Source organism: Drosophila miranda (assembly GCF_003369915.1).
Source record: "Drosophila miranda strain MSH22 chromosome Y unlocalized genomic scaffold, D.miranda_PacBio2.1 Contig_Y1_pilon, whole genome shotgun sequence".
Taxonomy (NCBI): Eukaryota; Metazoa; Arthropoda; class Insecta; order Diptera; family Drosophilidae; genus Drosophila; species Drosophila miranda.
The window spans coordinates 2,524,864-2,547,159 of NW_022881603.1; the positions used below are offsets into that span (position 1 = coordinate 2,524,864).

Sequence of the window (22,296 nt, forward strand, 5' to 3'; positions counted from 1 at the left end):
TACCCGATACTCAAAATGAGTATTGGGGTATATTAGATTTGTGGTAAAAGTGGATGTGTGTAACGTCCAGAAGGAATCGTTTCCGACCCCATAAAGTATATATATTCTTGATCAGCATCAATAGCCGAGTCGATTGAGCCCTGTCTGTCTGTCCGTCTGTCCGTCTGTCCGTCCGTCCGTCCGTCCGTCCGTCCGTCCGTCCGTCCGTCCGTCCGTCCCCTTCAGCGCCTAGTGCTCAAAGACTATAAGAACTAGAGCAACGATGTTTTGGATCCAGACTTCTGTGATATGTCAGTGCTACAAAAATATTTCAAAACTTAAACCCGCCCACTTCCGCCCCCACAAAGGACGAAAATCTGTGGCATCCACATTTTTAAAGATACGATAAAACCAAAAACGCAGAATCGGTGAGGATGACCATATCTTCTACAGTGCAAAATCTGAACCAGATCGAATAATGATTATAGCCAGAATCAAGAAAACAATTTCATTCTTTCTCGCTCTGTCTCTCTCTAACACACAGGTTTCATGGTCGGTTTTGCCAATTGCAAAATATGAGTTCAAGGATCTCAGAACCTATAAGAGCCAGAGCAACCAAATTTGGTATCCACACTCCTGTGATATCGGACCTTGACCGTTTCGTGTCCAAATTTCGCCACACCCCCTTCCGACCCCGCAAAGGACGAAAATCTGGGGCATCCACAAATCTCAGAGACTATTAAGGCTAGAGTAACCAAATTTGGTATCCGCACTTCTGTTAGATCTCACTATAAAACGTATATCTCAGAATTTCGCCCCACCCTTTTCCGCCCCCACAAAGAACGAAAATCTGTTGCATCCACAATATTGCACATTCGAGAAAACTAAAAACGCAGAATCATAGATAATGACCATATCTATCAGATTGCTGAATCTGGATCAGATCAGATAATTTTTATAGCCAAAAGGAACAAATCAATTTGCACTGGCTACGCAGCCCCCGACGTCACGCTCAGACTGATTTTCTGTCTCTCTCGCACGCACTCCTTGTCGTGTCGTTTAATATTAGCGGCGTCTGCCGGAGGAGAGCCACACTGACTTAGTATCGGGTATAACCGTAGAGTTGCGGTGTCCGCAGCAACTCACAACGTTCCCCCTCGTTATACCCGATACTCAAAATGAGTATTGGGGTATATTAGATTTGTGGTAAAAGTGGATGTGTGTAACGTCCAGAAGGAATCGTTTCCGACCCCATAAAAAATACATATTTTTGATCAGCATCAATAGCCGAGTCGATTGAGCCATGTCTGTCTGTCCGTCTGTCCGTCCGTCCGTCCGTCCGTCCGTCCGTCCGTCCGTCCCCTTCAGCGCCTAGTGCCCAAAGACTATAAGAGCTAGAGCAACGATATTTTGGATCCAGACTTCTGTGATATGTCACTGCTACAAAAATATTTCAAAACTTCGCCCCGCCCACTTCCGCCCCCACAAAGAACGAAAATCTGTGGCATCCACATTTTTAAAGATACGATAAAACCAAAAACGCAGAATCGGTAAAGATGACCAGATCTTCTACAGTGCAAAATCTGAACCAGATCGAATAATGATTATAGCCAGAATCAAGAAAACAATTTCATTCTTTCTCGCTCTGTCTCTCTCTAACACACAGGTTTCATGGTCGGTTTTGCCAATTGCAAAATATGAGTTCAAGGATCTCAGAACCTATAAGAGCCAGAGCAACCAAATTTGGTATCCACACTCCTGTGATATCGGACCTTGACCGTTTCGTGTCCAAATTTCGCCACACCCCCTTCCGACCCCGCAAAGGACGAAAATCTGGGGATATTCAAAAATCTCAGAGACTATTAAGGCTAGAGTAACCAAATTTGGTATCCGCACTCCTGTTAGATCTTACTATAAAACGTGTATCTCAAAATTTCACCCCACCCCCTTCCGCCTACACAAAGAACGAAAATCTGTTGCATCCACAATATTGCACATTCGAGAAAACTAAAAACGCAGAATCATAGATAATGACCATATCTATCAGATTGCTGAATCTGGATCAGATCAGATAATTTTTATAGCCAAAAGGAACAAATCAATTTGCACTGGCTACGCAGCCCCCGACGTCACGCTCAGACTGATTTTCTGTCTCTCTCGCACGCACTCCTTGTCGTGTCGTTTAATATTAGCGGCGTCTGCCGGAGGAGAGCCATACTGACTTAGTATCGGGTATAACCGTAGAGTTGCGGTGTCCGCAGCAACTCACAACGTTCCCCCTCGTTATACCCGATACTCAAAATGAGTATTGGGGTATATTAGATTTGTGGTAAAAGTGGATGTGTGTAACGTCCAGAAGGAATCGTTTCCGACCCCATAAAAAATATATATTCTTGATCAGCATCAATAGCCGAGTCGATTGAGCCATGTCTGTCTGTCCGTCTGTCCGTCCGTCCGTCTGTCCGTCCCCTTCAGCGCCTAGTGCTCAAAGACTATAAGAGCTAGAGTAACGATGTTTTGGATCCAGACTTCTGTGATATGTCACTGCTACAAAAATATTTCAAAACTTCGCCCCGCCCGTTTCCGCTCCCACAAAGAACGAAAATCTGTGGCATCCACATTTTTAAAGATGCGATAAAACCAAAAACGCAGAATCGTAGAGGATGACTATATGTTTTAGAATGTAAGATCTCAACCAGATCGTATAATTATTATAGCCAGAATCAAGAAAACAATTTCATTCTTTCTCGCTCTGTCTCTCTCTAACACACAGGTTTCATGGTCGGTTTTGCCAATTGCAAAATATGAGTTCAAGGATCTCAGAACCTATAAGAGCCAGAGCAACCAAATTTGGTATCCACACTCCTGTGATATCGGACCTTGACCGTTTCGTGTCCAAATTTCGCCACACCCCCTTCCGACCACGCAAAGGACGAAAATCTGGGGCATCCACAAATCTCAGAGACTATTTAGGCTAGAGTAACCAAATTTGGTATCCGCACATCTGTTAGATCTCACTATAAAACGTATATCTCAGAATTTCGCCCCACCCCCTTCCGCCCCCACAAAGGACGAAAATCTGTTGCATCCACAATATTAAAGATTCGAGAAAACTAAAAACGCAGAATCATAGATAACGACCATATCTATCAGATTGCTGAATCTGGACCAGATCAGATAATTTTTATAGCCAAAAGGAACAAATCAATTTGCAGTGGCTACGCAGCGCCCGACGTCACGCTCAGACTGATTTTCTGTCTCTCTCGCACGCACTCTTTGTCGTGTCGTTTAATATTAGCAGCGTCTGCCGGAGGAGAGCCATACTGACTTAGTATCGGGTATAACTGTAGAGTTGCGGTGTCCGCAGCATCTCACAACGTTCCCCCTCGTTATACCCGATACTCAAAATGAGTATTGGGGTATATTAGATTTGTGGTAAAAGTGGATGTGTGTAACGTCCAGAAGGAATCGTTTCCGACCCCATAAAAAATACATATTTTTGATCAGCATCAATAGCCGAGTCGATTGACCCATGTCTGTCTGTCCGTCTGTCCGTCCGTCCGTCCGTCCGTCCGTCCGTCCGTCCGTCCCCTTCAGCGCCTAGTGCTCAAAGACTATAAGAGCTAGAGCAACGATATTTTGGATCCAGACTTCTGTGATATGTCACTGCTACAAAAATATTTCAAAACTTCGCCCCGCCCACTTCCGCCCCCACAAAGGACGAAAATCTGTGGCATCCACATTTTTAAAGATACGATAAAACCAAAAACGCAGAATCGGTAAAGATGACCAGATCTTCTACAGTGCAAAATCTGAACCAGATCGAATAATGATTATAGCCAGAATCAAGAAAACAATTTCATTCTTTCTCGCTCTGTCTCTCTCTAACACACAGGTTTCATGGTCGGTTTTGCCAATTGCAAAATATGAGTTCAAGGATCTCAGAACCTATAAGAGCCAGAGCAACCAAATTTGGTATCCACACTCCTGTGATATCGGACCTTGACCGTTTCGTGTCCAAATTTCGCCACACCCCCTTCCGACCCCGCAAAGGACGAAAATCTGGGGATATTCAAAAATCTCAGAGACTATTAAGGCTAGAGTAACCAAATTTGGTATCCGCACTCCTGTTAGATCTTACTATAAAACGTGTATCTCAAAATTTCACCCCACCCCCTTCCGCCTACACAAAGAACGAAAATCTGTTGCATCCACAATATTGCACATTCGAGAAAACTAAAAACGCAGAATCATAGATAATGACCATATCTATCAGATTGCTGAATCTGGATCAGATCAGATCATTTTTATAGCCAAAAGGAACAAATCAATTTGCACTGGCTACGCAGCCCCGACGTCACGCTCAGACTGATTTTCTGTCTCTCTCGCACGCACTCCTTGTCGTGTCGTTTAATATTAGCGGCGTCTGCCGGAGGAGAGCCATACTGACTTAGTATCGGGTATAACTGTAGAGTTGCGGTCTCCGCAGCAACTCACAACGTTCCCCCTCGTTTTCATTTCGTATTGCATAAAACGTACGGTACGTATTTTTATACCCGATACTCAAAATGAGTATTGGGGTATATTAGATTTGTGGTAAAAGTGGATGTGTGTAACGTCCAGAAGGAATCGTTTCCGACCCCATAAAGTATATATATTCTTGATCAGCATCAAGAGCCGAGTCGATTGAGCCCTGTCTGTCTGTCCGTCCGTCCGTCTGTCCGTCTGTCCGTCCACTTCAGCGCCTAGTGCTCAAAGACTATAAAAGCTAGAGCAACGATGTTTTGGATCCAGACTTCTGTGATATGTCACTGCTACAAAAATATTTCAAAACTTCGCACCGCCCACTTCCGCCCCCACAAAAAACGAAAATCTGTGGCATCCACAATTTTAAAGATATGAGAAAACCAAAAGCGTAGAATTGTAGAGAATGACCATATCTTTAAGACTGCGGAATCTGAATTGGATCGTATTATTATTATAGCCAGCATCAAGAAAACAATTTCATTTTTTCTCGCCCTGTCTCTCTCTAACACACACGTAGCATAGGCGGCTTTGCTTAGAGTAAAACATTAGCGCCTAGATCTCAGAGACTACAAAAGCTAGAGCAACCAAATTTGGTATCCACACTTCCAATATATCGGACCGAGACGAGTTTGTTTCAAAATTTCGCCACACCCCCTTCCGCCCCGGCAAAGGACGAAAATCTGGGGATATTCAAAAATCTCAGAGACTATTAAGGCTAGAGTAACCAAATTTGGTATCCGCACTCCTGTTAGATCTTACTATAAAACGTGTATCTCAAAATTTCACCCCACCCCCTTCCGCCTACACAAAGAACGAAAATCTGTTGCATCCACAATATTGCACATTCGAGAAAACTAAAAACGCAGAATCATAGATAATGACCATATCTATCAGATTGCTGCATCTGGATCAGATCAGATCATTTTTATAGCCAATAGGAACAAATCAATTTGCAGTGGCTACGCAGCGCCCGACGTCACGCTCAGACTGATTTTCTGTCTCTCTCGCACGCACTCTTTGTCGTGTCGTTTAATATTAGCGGCGTCTGCCGGAGGAGAGCCATACTGACTTAGTATCGGGTATAACCGTAGAGTTGCGGTGTCCGCAGCAACTCACAACGTTCCCCCTCGTTATACCCGATACTCAAAATGAGTATTGGGGTATATTAGATTTGTGGTAAAAGTGGATGTGTGTAACGTCCAGAAGGAATCGTTTCCGACCCCATAAAAAATATATATTCTTGATCAGCATCAATAGCCGAGTCGATTGAGCCATGTCTGTCTGTCCGTCTGTCCGTCCGTCCGTCTGTCCGTCCCCTTCAGCGCCTAGTGCTCAAAGACTATAAGAGCTAGAGTAACGATGTTTTGGATCCAGACTTCTGTGATATGTCACTGCTACAAAAATATTTCAAAACTTCGCCCCGCCCGTTTCCGCTCCCACAAAGAACGAAAATCTGTGGCATCCACATTTTTAAAGATGCGATAAAACCAAAAACGCAGAATCGTAGAGGATGACTATATGTTTTAGAATGTAAGATCTCAACCAGATCGTATAATTATTATAGCCAGAATCAAGAAAACAATTTCATTCTTTCTCGCTCTGTCTCTCTCTAACACACAGGTTTCATGGTCGGTTTTGCCAATTGCAAAATATGAGTTCAAGGATCTCAGAACCTATAAGAGCCAGAGCAACCAAATTTGGTATCCACACTCCTGTGATATCGGACCTTGACCGTTTCGTGTCCAAATTTCGCCACACCCCCTTCCGACCACGCAAAGGACGAAAATCTGGGGCATCCACAAATCTCAGAGACTATTTAGGCTAGAGTAACCAAATTTGGTATCCGCACATCTGTTAGATCTCACTATAAAACGTATATCTCAGAATTTCGCCCCACCCCCTTCCGCCCCCACAAAGGACGAAAATCTGTTGCATCCACAATATTAAAGATTCGAGAAAACTAAAAACGCAGAATCATAGATAACGACCATATCTATCAGATTGCTGAATCTGGACCAGATCAGATAATTTTTATAGCCAAAAGGAACAAATCAATTTGCAGTGGCTACGCAGCGCCCGACGTCACGCTCAGACTGATTTTCTGTCTCTCTCGCACGCACTCTTTGTCGTGTCGTTTAATATTAGCAGCGTCTGCCGGAGGAGAGCCATACTGACTTAGTATCGGGGATAACTGTAGAGTTGCGGTGTCCGCAGCAACTCACAACGTTCCCCCTCGTTATACCCGATACTCAAAATGATTTGTATCTAAATAAAATGCAAATAAAGATGGCAATGTGTGTGTGTGTGTATAAGAATTCCAAGATAAAACAATCTCGTCAACAAAAGTAAATAAGTCAAACAATAACGAGAAAACGATTCGTATTTTACACAAATGTATAGGGTCTATAATGGCAGGGGCAGCATGGGATGCTGCACTATCTCCACGCCACCTAGATAATGTTGATGATAAGGTTACAAGTATGAATGCGAAGGTGCCGCCATATAAATTCACGCACTGACCCCGATCTCGTCTAATCCAGAATTTAGGGGCACAAGTGTTGACAGGGACTCGGTGCAAACAAACAGAAGATCGGGTGCCTGATGGATGGATGGAACACGATGAGAATGCTAGGTCTTAGACAAATGTTAAGTTGAAATCCTAAGCATAGATATCGTGGTTATCTTTCAACAACACGAACATGGAATGAACATAAACATTTTTGATTTGAATATAGCAGATGGCTGGCCAGGCCTCTGGTGTTTTGGGTGGCAGGTCAGCAGGAACACTTGTTTTTGGTTTGCGTGCCAGTTGCATCGCTGGTGCTGTTCAGGTTGAACTTGTCACCGTCGGCCAGGTCGCCAGTTATCAGCTTATCGTTGATGAGTATCTGTAAACGAGACACGGACACATTAGACAGGGTATGGGCATCCAGGAGCATAGATCTCTTACCTTATTCACAAGGGCGCGGGACGCTTCATCGATGTTGATGTTCTCCTTGGCGGATGTCTCGAACCAGCCGGCGAACCCGTTCTCCCGCACATACTCATCCATTTTCTCCGGATTCGTGATGATGCCCTGCTTCTCTTGATCGCACTAGGAACACAAAGGGATCAATTAGGAAAGTTTCATCCCACCTCAGCCCCGCTTCCCGCTCCCCACTCACCTTATTGGCCAGCAGTATGCAGGGTATGGGACTCCCGTCTGGCAGCTGCACCTTCGAATCCAGATCCTCCTTCCACTTGCTCACACAGTCGAAGGTTCCGCTGCGTGTCACGTCGAACACGATGAACGCCCCCACCGCCTCCTTGTAGTAGACTCGGGTCATATTGCCGAATCTCTCCTGGCCGGCGATGTCCCACAGCTGCAGGCGCACTATCGTGTTGCAATCCCACTGGAGCACCTTCAGGGCGAAGTCCACGCCAATGGTGGCCCGATAGTTTTGGCTGAAGAACTGGTGCACGTAGCGCTTGATGAAGGACGTCTTTCCTGTGCCTAGCTCGCCGATGACTAGAATTTTGTACAGATGCTCGCGTTTCTCGCTGGTTGACGTCATGATGGCCTGGAAAGTTTGAAAATAATGGACTTTTAGCAAGCGGATCGGAACAGCCTATTCTACATAGGTTATGGATTAATCTACAATATCTTCGGAGTATTTTCACTTCAATCGGAACCTCTTGGGGCTATGCAAAGCGGGTTCTTTATCGTTCAAATGAACACTGTCGATTGTCTAGAGCTCTCATCCGCGCAGTTGAATGACACGCACACACACGCACGAACAGAGCCTCCCACGAAAAGGCGGCCGATGAACAGCCGTCGAGGGCAGGCACACAGAGGCAACACGACACTTGTGGGGCTTCGGTTGTAAATCAACGAGGTAAACAGTTGGGCGACACCTTACCGGTTCCATTTCCTGATCCATGGTCAGGTCACCAAAGGCCGGCATGGGGTTCGCAGTGGCTGGATCTTTTACGGACTGCTCCTCGCTGGCCACGGAGTGATAGTGCAGGGTCTCCCTTCGGCCCTCGATGCTGTCGTGGTCACTCAGAACGATCTGCTGCTGGGCAAAGCTGAGTCGCCGGAGGCTGGAGTCGCTGGGTTCTTCGCTGGAGCTGGGTGGCTGATTGGCTAACGCGGCTACGGCAGCCTCGTATGTACTGAGGGGACTGCGCACGGCGCTACCTACGGCGAAACGGACCACGGGCGATGGATTGACGGCCTGGGCGCTCTCCGCTGAGGACACGGCGTCGTCGGCAGACTGCTCGTTCACGACTGGCAGGGGTGGGGGCGGACACGTGGGCGGCTCCGGCTCTGGACTGGGTGGCGCCTCTAGGGCCGGCACTTGGTTGCTCTCTGGGGTGGCCACCGTTGTGGCGTTGGTGGCGACTTGTCTCGAAAGGCGGTGTCCGCGCTGCTGCTGTTGTTGCAGCAATTCCAGCTTCTTGCTGGAAGATGACTTGCGAACGGCTCCGGTGCTGCTGGCAGACTGAACCTGAACGCGACTCGGCTTGGCCGGGGCCCGCTCTCTGGGCGGCGTATCTCGTGTGCTCTCGGTGATAGCGATTTTCCCTCCTGCCTCTGCAGCTGTCGCGAGTCGTTCTATCGCTGGCGCTGCGGCTGTCGCTGCCTTTGCCTCTGCTGGCTTGGGGGTCGACTGTTGCTTCTTCTTGGCCACAATCAGCTTTGTCGTCCGAGTGCTGCTCGTGTCTTTGGTAGTCACCGTTGTGGTAGTGGTAGCCTTTTTCTTTCCACCCGCTATGGCTTTGCCCGTCGACGCCTCTGACGTTGGTGTCAGGTAATCCGTCTCGCTGGCTGAGCTCTTGGCCCGAGTCTTGCTGCGGCTCTTGGCTTTGGCCGGCTCGACTTTCTTCCCGCTTATGGTTATCTGGAGGAGGGTGCCGCTGCTGCTGGCGGATGGTGCACTGGTGTCTGGGTCCGGTTCTTCGTCTGGAGCTGTCTCCACCCGCTCGAGGCTGGCGTCTAGCACGCTGATCTCATCGCTGGTGGCCAGGCTGTGTGGTCGAACCTTTGGGGTCTTCTTCAGACCGCCCAGCAGCAGGCGGCGGGTCAGACTCTTCTTCTTCAGCGTCTTCCCAGCGGCTCCACTGTCGGTGCTGTCGACGTCCTCCAGATGCGTGGGGGCTTCCTCCTCGCTCTTGGGTTCTTGTTCCTTTTCCTTCTTGGCCTTTGGCTTGGAGAGACTACGAAAGGCGGCCGAGAAGCGTGAACGGGTCTTGATTTTGGAGCTGGTGTCCTCCTCCTCCTCTTTCTGCTCCTTCTCCTCCTTCCTGTCCTTTCTTACCACCAAGTGCTCGCGCTCCGCTGGCAACGGTTCTGATTCGGGTTCTGGTTCCACTTTCTGTATGGCTTTTCCCCGCTGCTTTTTGACGTTTTGCATATTTTCACCTAGGGCTAAACCTGGGGCCTGTTCTTCAAAGGGAGACTCTGCCGTGGGGCTAAACGGAGGCTTCCATGGGGTCGTGTCGTGTACTATCCTGTCTCTCCTGGGATCCTGCAAGGGATCTCGATATCCTGAGCGAATTGAGCAACCGCAATGCAGTCAAAACAATCGCGCACTGAAATCCAAATTGTTGACGTCTAGGCTTTTATAAATTTGATTAAGCCCAGTCGTCTGTCTGTCCCTCTCCCCTTTCCCTTGCCACCGACAGCACCGTTTTGTGGTCGGTTTTACATTACAGTTATACACAAAAAAACGAGGGGGAACGTTGTGAGTTGCTGCGGACACCGCAACTCTACAGTTATACCCGATACTTAGTCAGTATGGCTCTCCTCCGGCAGACGCCGCTAATATTAAACGACACGACAAAGAGTGCGTGCGAGAGAGACAGAAAATCAGTCTGAGCGTGACGTCGGGCGCTGCGTAGCCAGTGCAAATTGATTTTTTCCTTTTGGGTATAAAAATTATCCGATCTGATCCAGATTCTGCAGTCTGATAGATATGGTCATTATCTATGATTCTGCGTTTTTAGTTTTCTCGAATCTGCAATATTGTGGATGCAACAGATTTTCGTCCTTTGTGGGGGCGGAAGGGGGTGGGGCGAAATTCTGAGATATACGTTTTGTAGTGAGATCTAACAGAAATGCGGATACCAAATTTGGTTACTCTAGCCTTAATAGTCTCTGAGATTTGTGGATGCCCCAGATTTTCGTCCTTTGCGGGGGCGGAAGGGGGTGTGGCGAAATTTGGACACGAAACGGTCAAGGTCCGATATCACAGGAGTGTGGATACCAAATTTGGTTGCTCTGGCTCTTATAGGTTCTGAGATCCTTGAACTCATATTTTGCAATTGGCAAAGCCGACCATGAAACCTGTGTGTTAGAGAGAGACAGAGCGAGAAAGAATGAAATTGTTTTCTTGATTCTGGCTATAATAATTATACGATCTGGTTGAGATTTTACACTCTAGAACATATAGTCATCCTCTACGATTCTGCTTTTTTGCTTTTATCGTATCTTTAAAAATGTGGATGCCACAGATTTTCATCCTTTGTGGGGGCGGAAGTGGGCGGGGCGAAGTTTTGAAATATTTTTGTAGCAGTGACATATCACAGAAGTCTGGATCCAAAACAACGTTGCTCTAGCTCTTATAGTCTTTGAGCACTAGTCGCTGAAGGGGACGGACAGACGGACAGACGGACGGACGGACAGACAGACAGGGCTCAATCGACTCGGCTATTGATGCTGATCAAGAATATATATACTGTATGGGGTCGGAAACGATTCCTTCTGGTCGTTACACACATCCACTTTTACCACAAATCTAATATACCCCAATACTGATTTTGAGTATCGGGTATAAAAAACCAGCCAAAGTGTGTGCGCTTACCAACACTGGTCCGGGACAGTCGAAATATTGCGAAATGATCGTGAGAAGAGCGGCGGCTTTTGAATGCCGCGATTGAGTCTGGGGCAGCCGCTTATCAAGCAATCCTCGGACAAAGCCAGGTCTGTGTCCGTCTCGACCAAATGGCCGACTGAATGCAGCCGCCTGTCTGTCCACCGGCTGGCCATGCTCCCGAATCAATCGACTCTATCATTGAAATTATGGCGGTGTGTGCCGGGCGGGGGCTCAATCATCTAGCACAGTCGATCAAGCGTACTGTATGACAGTGTCCATTTCTGGGCCGAAATGGAATGGACTGCTCCGGAGTGGATGTACCTGACCTAGCCCAGCCGCCAGCCCCAACCGAGAGGTGTTCATTCACGCACTTCGGTGGCTTCCTTTAAGCTGAGGATTTGCCGCATTTACTTGCCCCAAAAGAGTCGCTCAGCATTAAGTGGGAGACACACATCAATGAGGTGGGTGGGTGGCGTTGGTGGTGTCTTTGAATGATTGCTGTTGCTGCTACGTGACTATATAGAATTACGTTTATTACAAAACGTGGTTAGCCCCAATGCAGGCAGAGAGGGGCACAGGTATATAAGATTACACAAGTATAAACCCATAAGCGAAGACTGGATGGCACACATGGGGAACTCGTATCGAGATAGATCTACATACATATATTCCCCCGACGGATATGCGGAGCTGGGGACCGATGTCACAACACTTCCTTATATGGAAGGACAGACTTCTATCGTGTGTTGGGCACCTTTGCGGTTCAATTAGGTATTCACTGGGGGCAAAAAATGTAAATATTCCGATGTAAATCGTTCTCATGTTTGAATCAGTCTAAAATCAAGCTTTCTCTCAGTGTAATAAATGGGAAATGGGATACATAATGCGTAGATTCGTGTTGTCTGTCTACAGCTTCCTCGATATGCACATATTGAAATCGGGGACAACTATTTCAACACTCGAATCCCACACAGGCAACAGCTTACATAATTCATGGGGCTCCAGTCGTGGTATGGCATGAAGTCGGGAGAATCGTACGGCACCTCTTTACGGGTTTTCAGGCCATGGAAACCGAAAGCATTAGAAATTCACTTTCCACATAAATGTCGAACGGCGAGGAGGGATCGGAGTCCCTCTTTGTCCATGCAAATGTTGCTCCAGGAGCGGGGCATAGGCATGTGAGGAGTTTGCAATTACCCCAACGACCCTATTCCGCACCAAAGCCACACGGATGCCAGAGGCGGTGGATGGGCGGAGCTCGGCTAAACGTCGAAATCAAAGACCAAACCTGGAGCCCCCGCCCCCAGGGGCTTAGCCATCAAATGTTTTTGTATTTTAAAACATGGACTAAACACGTGGCCAAGTTTCTGCAAGGGGCGGCAGTTGCATGCCACACGACACGTGAGCACGTACAGAATATCTTTCAATGTTCCTACTTTCAGAGTTTCATTATACATTCCTGCAGACTATTATAAATAGTTTACAAAGTGAGAACAATTAAATGTTTTACAATATTTAAAACACACTCTTTGAATCTTTTTGAAAACATTTTGTAATTTCGTGCCACATCGATTTGATATGGAAATATTTTTTAGGATTTGCTTTTATTAGGATTAGCATTTCTTTGTCGTCTAATGTCCATGTTTCAGATACAAATGTACAATTTTAAACAGAAGCTTTGCTAGTTCTGAAGTTTGGAATGAAGTTTGTAATCAAGTGACACATTCAAAAACCCCAACCTTGGGGACTAATTATTGGCACATAAATGGGCTCCAAATGGAAAATATACATGCAATCTACACGAATTCTACACCGATTTGGTAGCCTGAATGTATGCTGTGATATTTTTTGTAGATCTCATGTAGATTTTGTGTGTAGCTAATATTCAGAATTCATTTATTCATACAGATTTGACCCCTCAGTTTGCGGGTATGTGAGAGTTTATGATCTTGCAATAAACTAGATTATAGATTGAATGTATGTCTATCAGATTTATGAAAAATGTAGCACGTAAATCAGCTAAAACGATGTAGATAGTGTATAAGCTCTACAAAGTCTATAAAACACCACGATTTCACAGGCTACATATATATAAAACTATATACAACGTGCGATAAGCGGGAGTCATTTCTGTTTGATTAGTTTAATTTATATCAGGCTTAACACCTCTAGGGTAACTGCATCTCAATTACGGTATAATATTACCTTGCGTGATTTCAGGTCAGACATATTGATGTGACTCTCCGCCATTATGGATTATTATACTGCTTATCAGCCGCGATTGCTCTGGCAATTGTCATGTAAATGAAATCAGCCCGCCACAGCAGCACAACAGAAAGTGCATTGCCTTAGCCAGCGATCCGCGATGCGACTGCGAGAGAGATTACATAAGGAGATGATATCTCCCCGGACACCACGCGTCCGCCCCATTCCTCAATGGACTCTGCACACGCAGCCCTCTGCTCTATGTCCCATCGCAGTTGGCGTGGAGTGCCAGGCAGCCCTTATCTTATCACTGGCAGGCGGAGGAGGAGTCACCAGCAAAAATATGAGCAACGCCTGATTAGATTGTACCGAAAATGCATTGCAACCTTGTGATTCATGGACTGGGATACTCGTGAAACTGTGTGTCTCTGTGTGTGTGTGCGTGTAATGTATAATTGAAACAATTTGAATTTCTTGCATTAATTAAGGTTCTCCCCCACTCCCCCACTGCCCCATCCACTTCCACGTCCGATTCCTCCTCCACACTTTCGCTTGCTTCGTTCAATAATTGACCTTAAAACGTGACGATATGTTAAACGGTAGCAAACCATTCTCATTCCGATTCCCATTATAGTTTTTCATCAGCAGCCAGCGGATATCTATATCTATGTCTAGCTACAACGAGGAATTACTTAAGTACCCAAGCACACCCACATGGGTTGCCCCCGTCTTCCCCTTCTTCGTCTCTGTCGCTGTCACAGCTAGTCCGTCGATGTTGCGAATGGGGCATGCCATGACGAGAGTGAAATTTTTGTGGTGCTCCCTTTTGGGTTCGCCCCTCAGTACCGGCGACGATTTTCAGCTTGGTATTGTTTTGATTTCATCGCTTTGTTTATACCACGTTCGATCTCAAATGTGGCAACGAATTCAATTTCATTTCCATTTAATTGGTCGGTTAATGGCTGGGAGAAGCGGCATTTGTATTGGCCAAGATAAGACACAAGCGATTGCGAAAACGAGGCGGCTAAACGCGATGTGGGCAACATTAACAGTGAACTGAATTCTGAGGGATAGAATGTTTACACAGTTTATAAGATATTTAAGATATATTTCAGTTTTATAAACAACGCTACTTTCAACGATGCAGAAGAATGCTTGGTTGATTTACATACAATTTCCTACAATTACTGGATATAAGCTTGTTGTATACGCAGCAATTCGATTCCCTCAAGCTGCGGGAAATACCATGATGACGCCTTATTCCAGGCATCTGTTTCGGTTACAAGTCCCAGCTGGGGGGCAGCTAACGAGTTTACCGAGTTCTACGGACTACTAAGTGCCAAATGAGAGTAATGTAAAAGCCATAAGTTGCGTCGCTAACTTACGGGCTGACCAAGCAAAAAGCAATTCATTTCTAAACTTGGTCCACTTATTTTTGGGCAATACCCCATTCCCCAACCAGTGTTGGGCTTAAGCGTGCATTTTGAGTGTGGTTCGCATAAATAAACGTGCCCCGGCATGACTACTGTACGCCTGATCGAGATACTCACTCCGTTGTGCAGGTAGCCGTTGTTTCGGCTGATGTCCATGCTGGTTCGTGTGGCCGCGGGCATGTCCGATGCGAGAGTAAGCGCCTCGACGGCGCAGAGATCGATCTCCGGCTGGCGCTCGATGTACGAGGGTGACGCACTGCGCAGCGAGAATGGGGGGAGCTGATGACCGGCGCAGGCGGCTGCTGCTCCTCCTGGGGCAGGATCAAGTGCTGGCGGCGCACAAAGATGAGCGACTCCTTGGTGCTCAGGGTGCCCAGGGAAATGGCACTGAGGGGATGATGTTTATGCTCCACAGGCAACGTGTCGTCAGAAGAGTTGCTGGTGCTGGTTACGATTACCTTTTTGGCCAGGTAGTGGCAACGTAGACAGGCACACCCACCGAGATGGCTGTACGACTGGGACTTGAGCGGAAGAGTTCTAAGACCGGAGGACTCTTTGGCCAGGCAGTCGCAGATGTTGCGGCGTCCGGCGGAGGTTGAGACAACACTGCTCCGTATGACGCTGGTTGCCATGCAACTCCAGATGCAGATAGATGCTCTTTAGACTTTGGAAAATGACCGGGCTCGCTTGCTCGTGCTCTTGCACTTTTATCGCACTCCCTCTTCAGTCAAGGTCGCTCGCACACACGCTCGTTCTGTGCCTCGTCTCTGTATATTCAACTATTCAGTGGATTTTCGAGTGTTTTGTTTGATTGTCTCGTTCACTCACACACGTATTACATATCACAAAGCTGGCGGCGGCAACATGTGGTTCTGTTCTCCTAGCTCTAATTGCCCCCGTCTCCTGCTCGCACGCGCTTTGTCGCAAGCTTAGCTTCTGTTTCAACGGTAAACAAAGCTCTATGTCTGCACTTGAACTTATCAGAATTATCAGGTATTTATACTCGATTTCACTGCAATTTCGGGCCTGATGGGGCCAGAGGTTGTCGTTATCGCTGCAGGGGGAGGTTTATTGAACTCGACTGTGCACTTTTTTGGACAATTTATTTGTGTATTTGGCGTGAGTGCAGGCGAAACTGGTTTCGTTGACGATGCAAATGGAAGAAATGGAGCACTTTTGGTTTTGGTGGTCACCACCAACTAGTCTCTTGCATAAGCTTAAACGGTTTCGATTGTGCTCGGATTGCGGTATGGTACGAGGCTCTTGGCGCTAATTCTATATCACGGAATGGATTGGAATTCACACACGAACGAAATACGCAAACAACCAAACAGCGATCATAACAACAAAGTGCAGCTGTTAACGTCCGCCATCCACAACTTTTGCGGTAAAAATTAACTGGGCGAACGTTAAGCAAGAGAAACAAACGAAAATGAAAGCATGGGCAACTTCGAAAGCTTTCGCACGAAGCTTTCGTAAGCACTATACAAATACCCGTTAAACAACCGCCGATTTGATAGCGATTGATAATCTAAATAGCGATAATTTTGGGGTTTATCGATTCCAAAGAAGCTTCCGATTGACATTCGGAAGCTCAAAACAGACGGTTTTGTTTTAGTTATTATTATTAGCTTACCCTGACAATGTACGATGCATGATGGAGGCTGTTGTGTTTTGATCTTATTCCAACATTTATTTACATTTATATTTCAATGGACTACAAAATAATTTGTTTGTTTGGGTATCAGCAATCACTGACGGTTTGTCAGACGTAGCCAAATCTGCCAAGTGGCTAAACACCGTAGGAACAACAGATGTACGAATATATAAAGTCCCTTAAAGACTAAAGAATCGTTCAACACCATTAGAAATGGGAACAGCTTCCAGTGCTCAACACTTGTGCAGCTGCCCTTCGACTACTGGTACAATGTAATGCGACATAGAGGTACACTTCTTAATTATAAACTAGAGGAATCCTGAATCGTAAGTTTTTGCGAGTTTGGTTTTGGTCGATTTAATTGTCCTTTTTTATGGCCTGTGTCTGACCCTCGGCACTTTTCCGTTTGGCCAGCATGTAATGCGACACGTTCTCGTACACGAGGAACGTGATCATGCACGCGGGTATCACACGCGTCAGGTTAGGCTGCAGGCCCTTGTAGAAGCCGTTGAGGCCTTCGAACCTGCAATGAAACGAAACATGGATAGGGGGTTAGTGACTGTGATGAGGTGGCTACAATTACTTACAGTACATCGCGTTGGCTGTTTCAGTTTAGCAAAGAGATTCTGCACAAGTTACGAGAATGGGAAATAGATAGAGAGGAGCACGGACTACTTACAACATAGCGTACGGCTGAAGCTGAAGCCCATAGCCCTTGGCCAAATTAAAAGACTCTGGTTGGACCCGAGACGTTCTTTAGTTTGTTGTTTTTTTTTTGTGTCCTTTTGGATTGCCATCATGGCATTTTAATATAGGTAAGTAACTAGTTTTGTATTTTCTTCTCTTGGTTGTATGGTTTGATTGGAATTGTTCTGCTTCAGCAGCTTAGTTGGTGGTTCACAATGCGTTTTATATTTATTTACATAAGTGTCAAGGTTCATTTCATCCTTAAGATTATAAACCATTTGCGAAACTATGAAGAATCTTTTTGCCAAAACGAAATTTTGTCTCAACTAAACTAGAAACTGGTTTCAGCTGCGTATACAATTCCAATCCATTACAAAATAAATATTTTAACTAAACTATGAACTAAATGTGTGTGTGGGTGTGTGTTGCTTCGGTGAATTTACATACCATCACAACAATAACTTTCAACGTGAAGATGCGCAGAATGTAAAACAAACTAGTTATGGAATTAACTTGGGGCTAGTATTTAGGTGGTTCTTAATCGAATTATAACAATAATACAAAACATGTTGTCATTTTTGTTGCTGTTTGCTGCACATTGGAGGAAACTAGAAAGATTCGTGTATTCTAGGTGCTTAAATTCTGTTCCAGATTTTAGATCCTAATTCCTAGATGCTAGATCCTATGTTCTGGTTAATACTATATCTAGCTGGTCAGCTTCTCCCAAATCAGCATGACCATGCAGATGTTGGGCGTGACGTGGACCAGGTACGGCACAAGTCCTTTATAGAAACCGCGCATGCGTTCGTACCTCCAAGTCTGTTTAATGCAGTCCCAGGTGCCGCTGTAGCGGTGGTGGTGATCCTGCAGACGGGCACGCACCACCTGGTATGGGTATGTGGCTGCTGCCGCAATCAGCTTGGAGACGGCCGCAAAGGCCAAGTACTCGGTGGTGGCCTGTGGATGGAAAGCGATGTACGGTTAGAAATGCGAGCGAAAAGAAATTTTCTTGAACAGCTGCCAAATCGCTCAGACGTCACCAAAGAGCAGCCATAGCCGGATATATACAGATATGGATGTGCCTATACTATATCTGTATGTATATATTATATCGGAGGGCAACGGCACGAGCAACCTGGTCATGTGATGCTGTTCTCCACTGATTTGTATACACACCAGTTTCGTATCGATGGGCAGCTTGCGGTATTCGTTGTAGGCATTCTTCATCTCCTCGTAGGTCATGAACTGAATGGCGCCGTGTGAGACGCCCAGCATGCCGGGAACGAACCCTCTGTACAGGCCCCGGACACCCTCCTCCTTGTAGATCTGGCTCAGAGCATGTACCATTCCCCGGTACTCGGCACTGGCCGAGGCGTCACACTGCAGACACAGGCGCGTCTTCACCACCCAAATGGGATTGGTTAGGAGCAGGGTGAGGGCTCCAGACTCGGCGGCAGCCAGCATGTGCATGGCGGGACCCAGTGGCATCGTTGTATTACCGCCCTGGATGAATGTTTTGATGGTGTTGTAGCTGCAAGTGACAAGGGAAGTTTTAATCGATGGTTTCTTCGAGATAAATGCAAGTTCAGATCCACTTACAACATGAAGTACAGCCCCCAGGAGGAGCCCGATCCCCAGACATTGGGGGTGACGCCCTTGTAGAGCCCTCGGAACCCCTCTTGGCGGAAAATGGTGGTAAAAGCGCTGCCCAATCCACGATACTGGGGCACCGTCGCTGTCCGTCCATCGTTAACTAAAAGTAGACAATCGAAACGGAGAAACCGTTGTGATAAATACGTCTAGACAGGGCAGTAAAAATCGTGTCATCATATAGCTGGATAATTGGGCAGGAGGGCACGGTAAGGCTAGGATACGTCATCTTGTTGCTTGTTCTTTACCGTAGGCAACTGTACGGACCTCGGCTCGGTACAGCACGGCCCGGAATGGACGGCAAATCAGTTGTTGACTCTAACAGGCCCTGGCCAAAGTTGTTTTCGCCCAACTGATAGCGTTAATTGCCAGCGGATGCGATAAGCAGGGAGAGTCCAAATGAGCTCTACATTTGTACGCGTCCATTAGCATCTATTTATATGAAAATATGTATGTACGAGCACGGTCGTAGCGGGGGCTGGCCTGACAACAGCACCACAAGCCAGAAAGGGGGCTCGTCTTTTGCCAGAACTTTCAGTATTCTCAATTTTTGTATTTCTTAGCTATTTTTAGTTGCCCCATGAGTGACCTTGAGCGATGGCACTAACTGGCTGCTGCTCGGCAGATCCGGATGATGATCTATAAATTAAGTAAACGCCTAACTGCTGACACAATCGAGTTTTAGGGCAAAGTTATGAGTTTTTGATGGTGCACTCGATAGCACCCGATAAGGTCACAAGTGGCGGGGCTGATTCAGCGAATTTCCCGCTTGGCAACAGGCTGGAACTCGGTTTGCGGCTGCTTGTGCAACATAAACCGGACAGGACAGTGCCCAAAGCTGTCGTCTGTCAGCGGCCGAAATTTGACGTTAACAAAGCGAATGTACAGTCAGCAGCAAGCAGCACCAGCAGCACCAGGCAGCAGCGTGGTCACGTGAGCAAAAGAGCAAAAGCAAACAAGTTTCGAGCGTCTGAGCCAAATGCGTCATCGCGTCGCAGAAAAGTAGAAGGCCTTGCGCAAGTCAAGTCAATAGAAAACAGCTGTTGAAGCTGGAGAAGATTCGACGAGATTTCGAGCTGAAATTACTCCGAGATACTACACATTGTTAATGGAAATAGAAGAACAGAGAGCTGAAAGCTGTGGGCTGCTATCTACCAGTGTGCTCGTATGTCTTGGTCTTTGAGCTGCTTTATCAGTTTACGAAATTTCGCATGGTGTGATTTTATTCGCATAAACAACCTAATTTGCTGGGACTCCCATTGTGGTTGTTGTTTACTCAACATTTTTCTGCTGAATTTACATATTGACTCTTACACTGGTCGCCTTTTAGCGCTGATCTCAAGCAGCAACAAAACAATAATATTTAATAAACCCGCTCCGGTTGTTGTTGTTTTGAACCCGACTATACGGAAATACTGCTCGTGTACACATATTTGGCATGAAGCGCCAACGAGGCCAACTACATTTGTACATGTATGTTGGGAAATGACTCATTGAATGTTTTTCCACAAGCCAAGCAAAGGAGGCGAAAAAAACGACTATCAGATGATTAAGAATGACAATCAGCTGTTCGTTTCCTGTGAAATTGTATCTGCTAATTACAGGCAATAGCACCCACTGAGGTTAACTGTTGGGGTTAATATCGATCTTTGACAGGCAACGAAAAACAGTTTGAGGGCGTGTTTTTATTTGCTTCTCGAGAATTCTAGATTAAAGTAAATTTAGCCAACAGTGGAGTGGAGTGGGGCATAATCAGTCATACAGAATTCTCAACAAATCAATAAATTTCGACCAGCTATCGGACGCGTCAGCAAAGAAAAAGAACCATTCAAAAAATGACAATCACCCAAACCCGGCACCGTCTCAGTTTACTGACGAAGCCTTTCTGCAGCCTCAGGCAGCAACCGTTTCAAATGTTCCATGGAAATTTTCCAATTGCACTGCGCAACCACATTCGAGAGACGGGGCGGGGCGGGGTGCCGAGGCACAACAGTGCAATCTCCAGCCAAGCTGGCGACGCTGTGGAGGCGTCTGCACGTGCTGTGGGGTTCAGTATCAGCAGCTGGCAGCCCCAAGTACAGTGGAAACCGCTTAAAATAAATGAAATGTAACTCACCAGCAAATCGAATCTTGATAAGGTCCAGTGGATGGAGTATAATTGTGGACGCTACACCTCCGGATACTCCGGCCACCAGATGCTCGTACTTGAAGTGAACATTGAACTTCTTAGGACTGCCCGTGGCTGCTGGACCGCTGGGATTCATTTTGGGATCGATCTCTCTTGTATCTTTGTATTACTGCTATAATCTTAAGTTTTCCTTTTTGCAGAGTTCACTGTGCGCGTGAATTGTGCTACAACTATGTACTACTATTTACACTCTTTGGCTTGAGAAATGCTGCGGACACATGAGCGCAAATCAAAGAAATTCCCTCGCCAATTCGATCTTGTTGCTAGGCGCACACTCTCGGCGGTTCTGGTTGCTGCTGCAGTTGTTGCTGTTGTTGGCGGCCTCACTGCTGCTGCTGCTACAGTTGAAACACTCCTGCCTTAGCTTTATTGTTGCCCAGCACATATTTTCCCTTACTTTGTTTCCCAGTGTACAAGACTATCAGTCCGAAACTCTTGCTGTGGCTGCGCTCCAAAATGGCTGATGAAATATCTTCAATTGCAGTTAATCTTTGTCCGATTCCCAATTATTTTCGCTCAGCCATTCGCTTCTAATGTAATGCCAAATGCATATCTGTTCCACAGTTTGTGCTGTTATTTCGTACTCTGCCAATCCCAGGTAATGTATTATCTCACTGCAAATTGTTAGGCACGTGCGATAGCGTTTAATAACTATTAAAAACTTGCGGGGCAAAAATGTGAGAATGTGAGGAAAACCGAAAATGTACAACAGCAGTCGCGCGAGTGTGAACGCGGATTTATTGATAAAATAAACCGTCCGACTCTCAGAAATATACCGAAACATACCGTCTTACTTTAAAAATATACCGTAAATATACTGACGAATTCAAGTTCTTTTTACATATTCCTCAATTTTGATCTTCCGTGGAATATTACTATATATATAGCACATTTAGCCATGCCCACATAACTTTATACGATTAATGAATCAATTTTCTACAAGATTGGATAGTTTTTAATCCTTGCTTATATGGTATTTATTGTAAAAAAAAGGTTTAAACGAAAAAGTTCAACAAAAAAAATAGTCGCAATGCTGCTGGTATTTGAAGACGTGATGCGTGTATAGCGCTTTGTACACCCTATTTCGCTAATTTTATATGAAGATCAAACGTA

At 46.1% G+C, this 22,296-nt stretch overlaps 3 protein-coding genes across 3 annotated transcripts; all 3 read right to left on the reverse strand.

Moving 5' to 3' along the window:
- Positions 1 to 6,793: 6,793 nt before the first annotated feature.
- Positions 6,794 to 10,074, reverse strand: LOC117185697 (ras-related protein Rab-44-like). Its single transcript, XM_033395273.1, has 4 exons — positions 8,406 to 10,074; positions 7,671 to 8,066; positions 7,457 to 7,600; positions 6,794 to 7,394 (listed from the first exon to the last, which is right to left on the reverse strand). The coding sequence occupies exons 1-4, from the start codon at positions 9,900 to 9,902 to the stop codon at positions 7,281 to 7,283; spliced, it is 2,151 nt and encodes a 716-aa protein (XP_033251164.1). The 5' UTR covers positions 9,903 to 10,074; the 3' UTR covers positions 6,794 to 7,280.
- A 5,040-nt stretch (positions 10,075 to 15,114) lies between these two features.
- LOC117190188 lies at positions 15,115 to 16,401 on the reverse strand. Its single transcript, XM_033395250.1, has one exon. It carries the CDS (start codon positions 15,631 to 15,633, stop codon positions 15,115 to 15,117), a length of 519 nt encoding a protein of 172 aa, XP_033251141.1. The 5' UTR covers positions 15,634 to 16,401.
- Positions 16,402 to 16,668: 267 nt separating this feature from the next.
- LOC108158826 (mitochondrial folate transporter/carrier) lies at positions 16,669 to 21,892 on the reverse strand. The gene is made up of 5 exons (XM_017291523.2): positions 21,112 to 21,892; positions 18,945 to 19,098; positions 18,522 to 18,876; positions 18,157 to 18,302; positions 16,669 to 17,181 (listed from the first exon to the last, which is right to left on the reverse strand). The coding sequence occupies exons 1-5, from the start codon at positions 21,257 to 21,259 to the stop codon at positions 17,016 to 17,018; spliced, it is 969 nt and encodes a 322-aa protein (XP_017147012.2). The 5' UTR covers positions 21,260 to 21,892; the 3' UTR covers positions 16,669 to 17,015.
- Between the last annotated feature and the right edge of the window lie 404 nt (positions 21,893 to 22,296).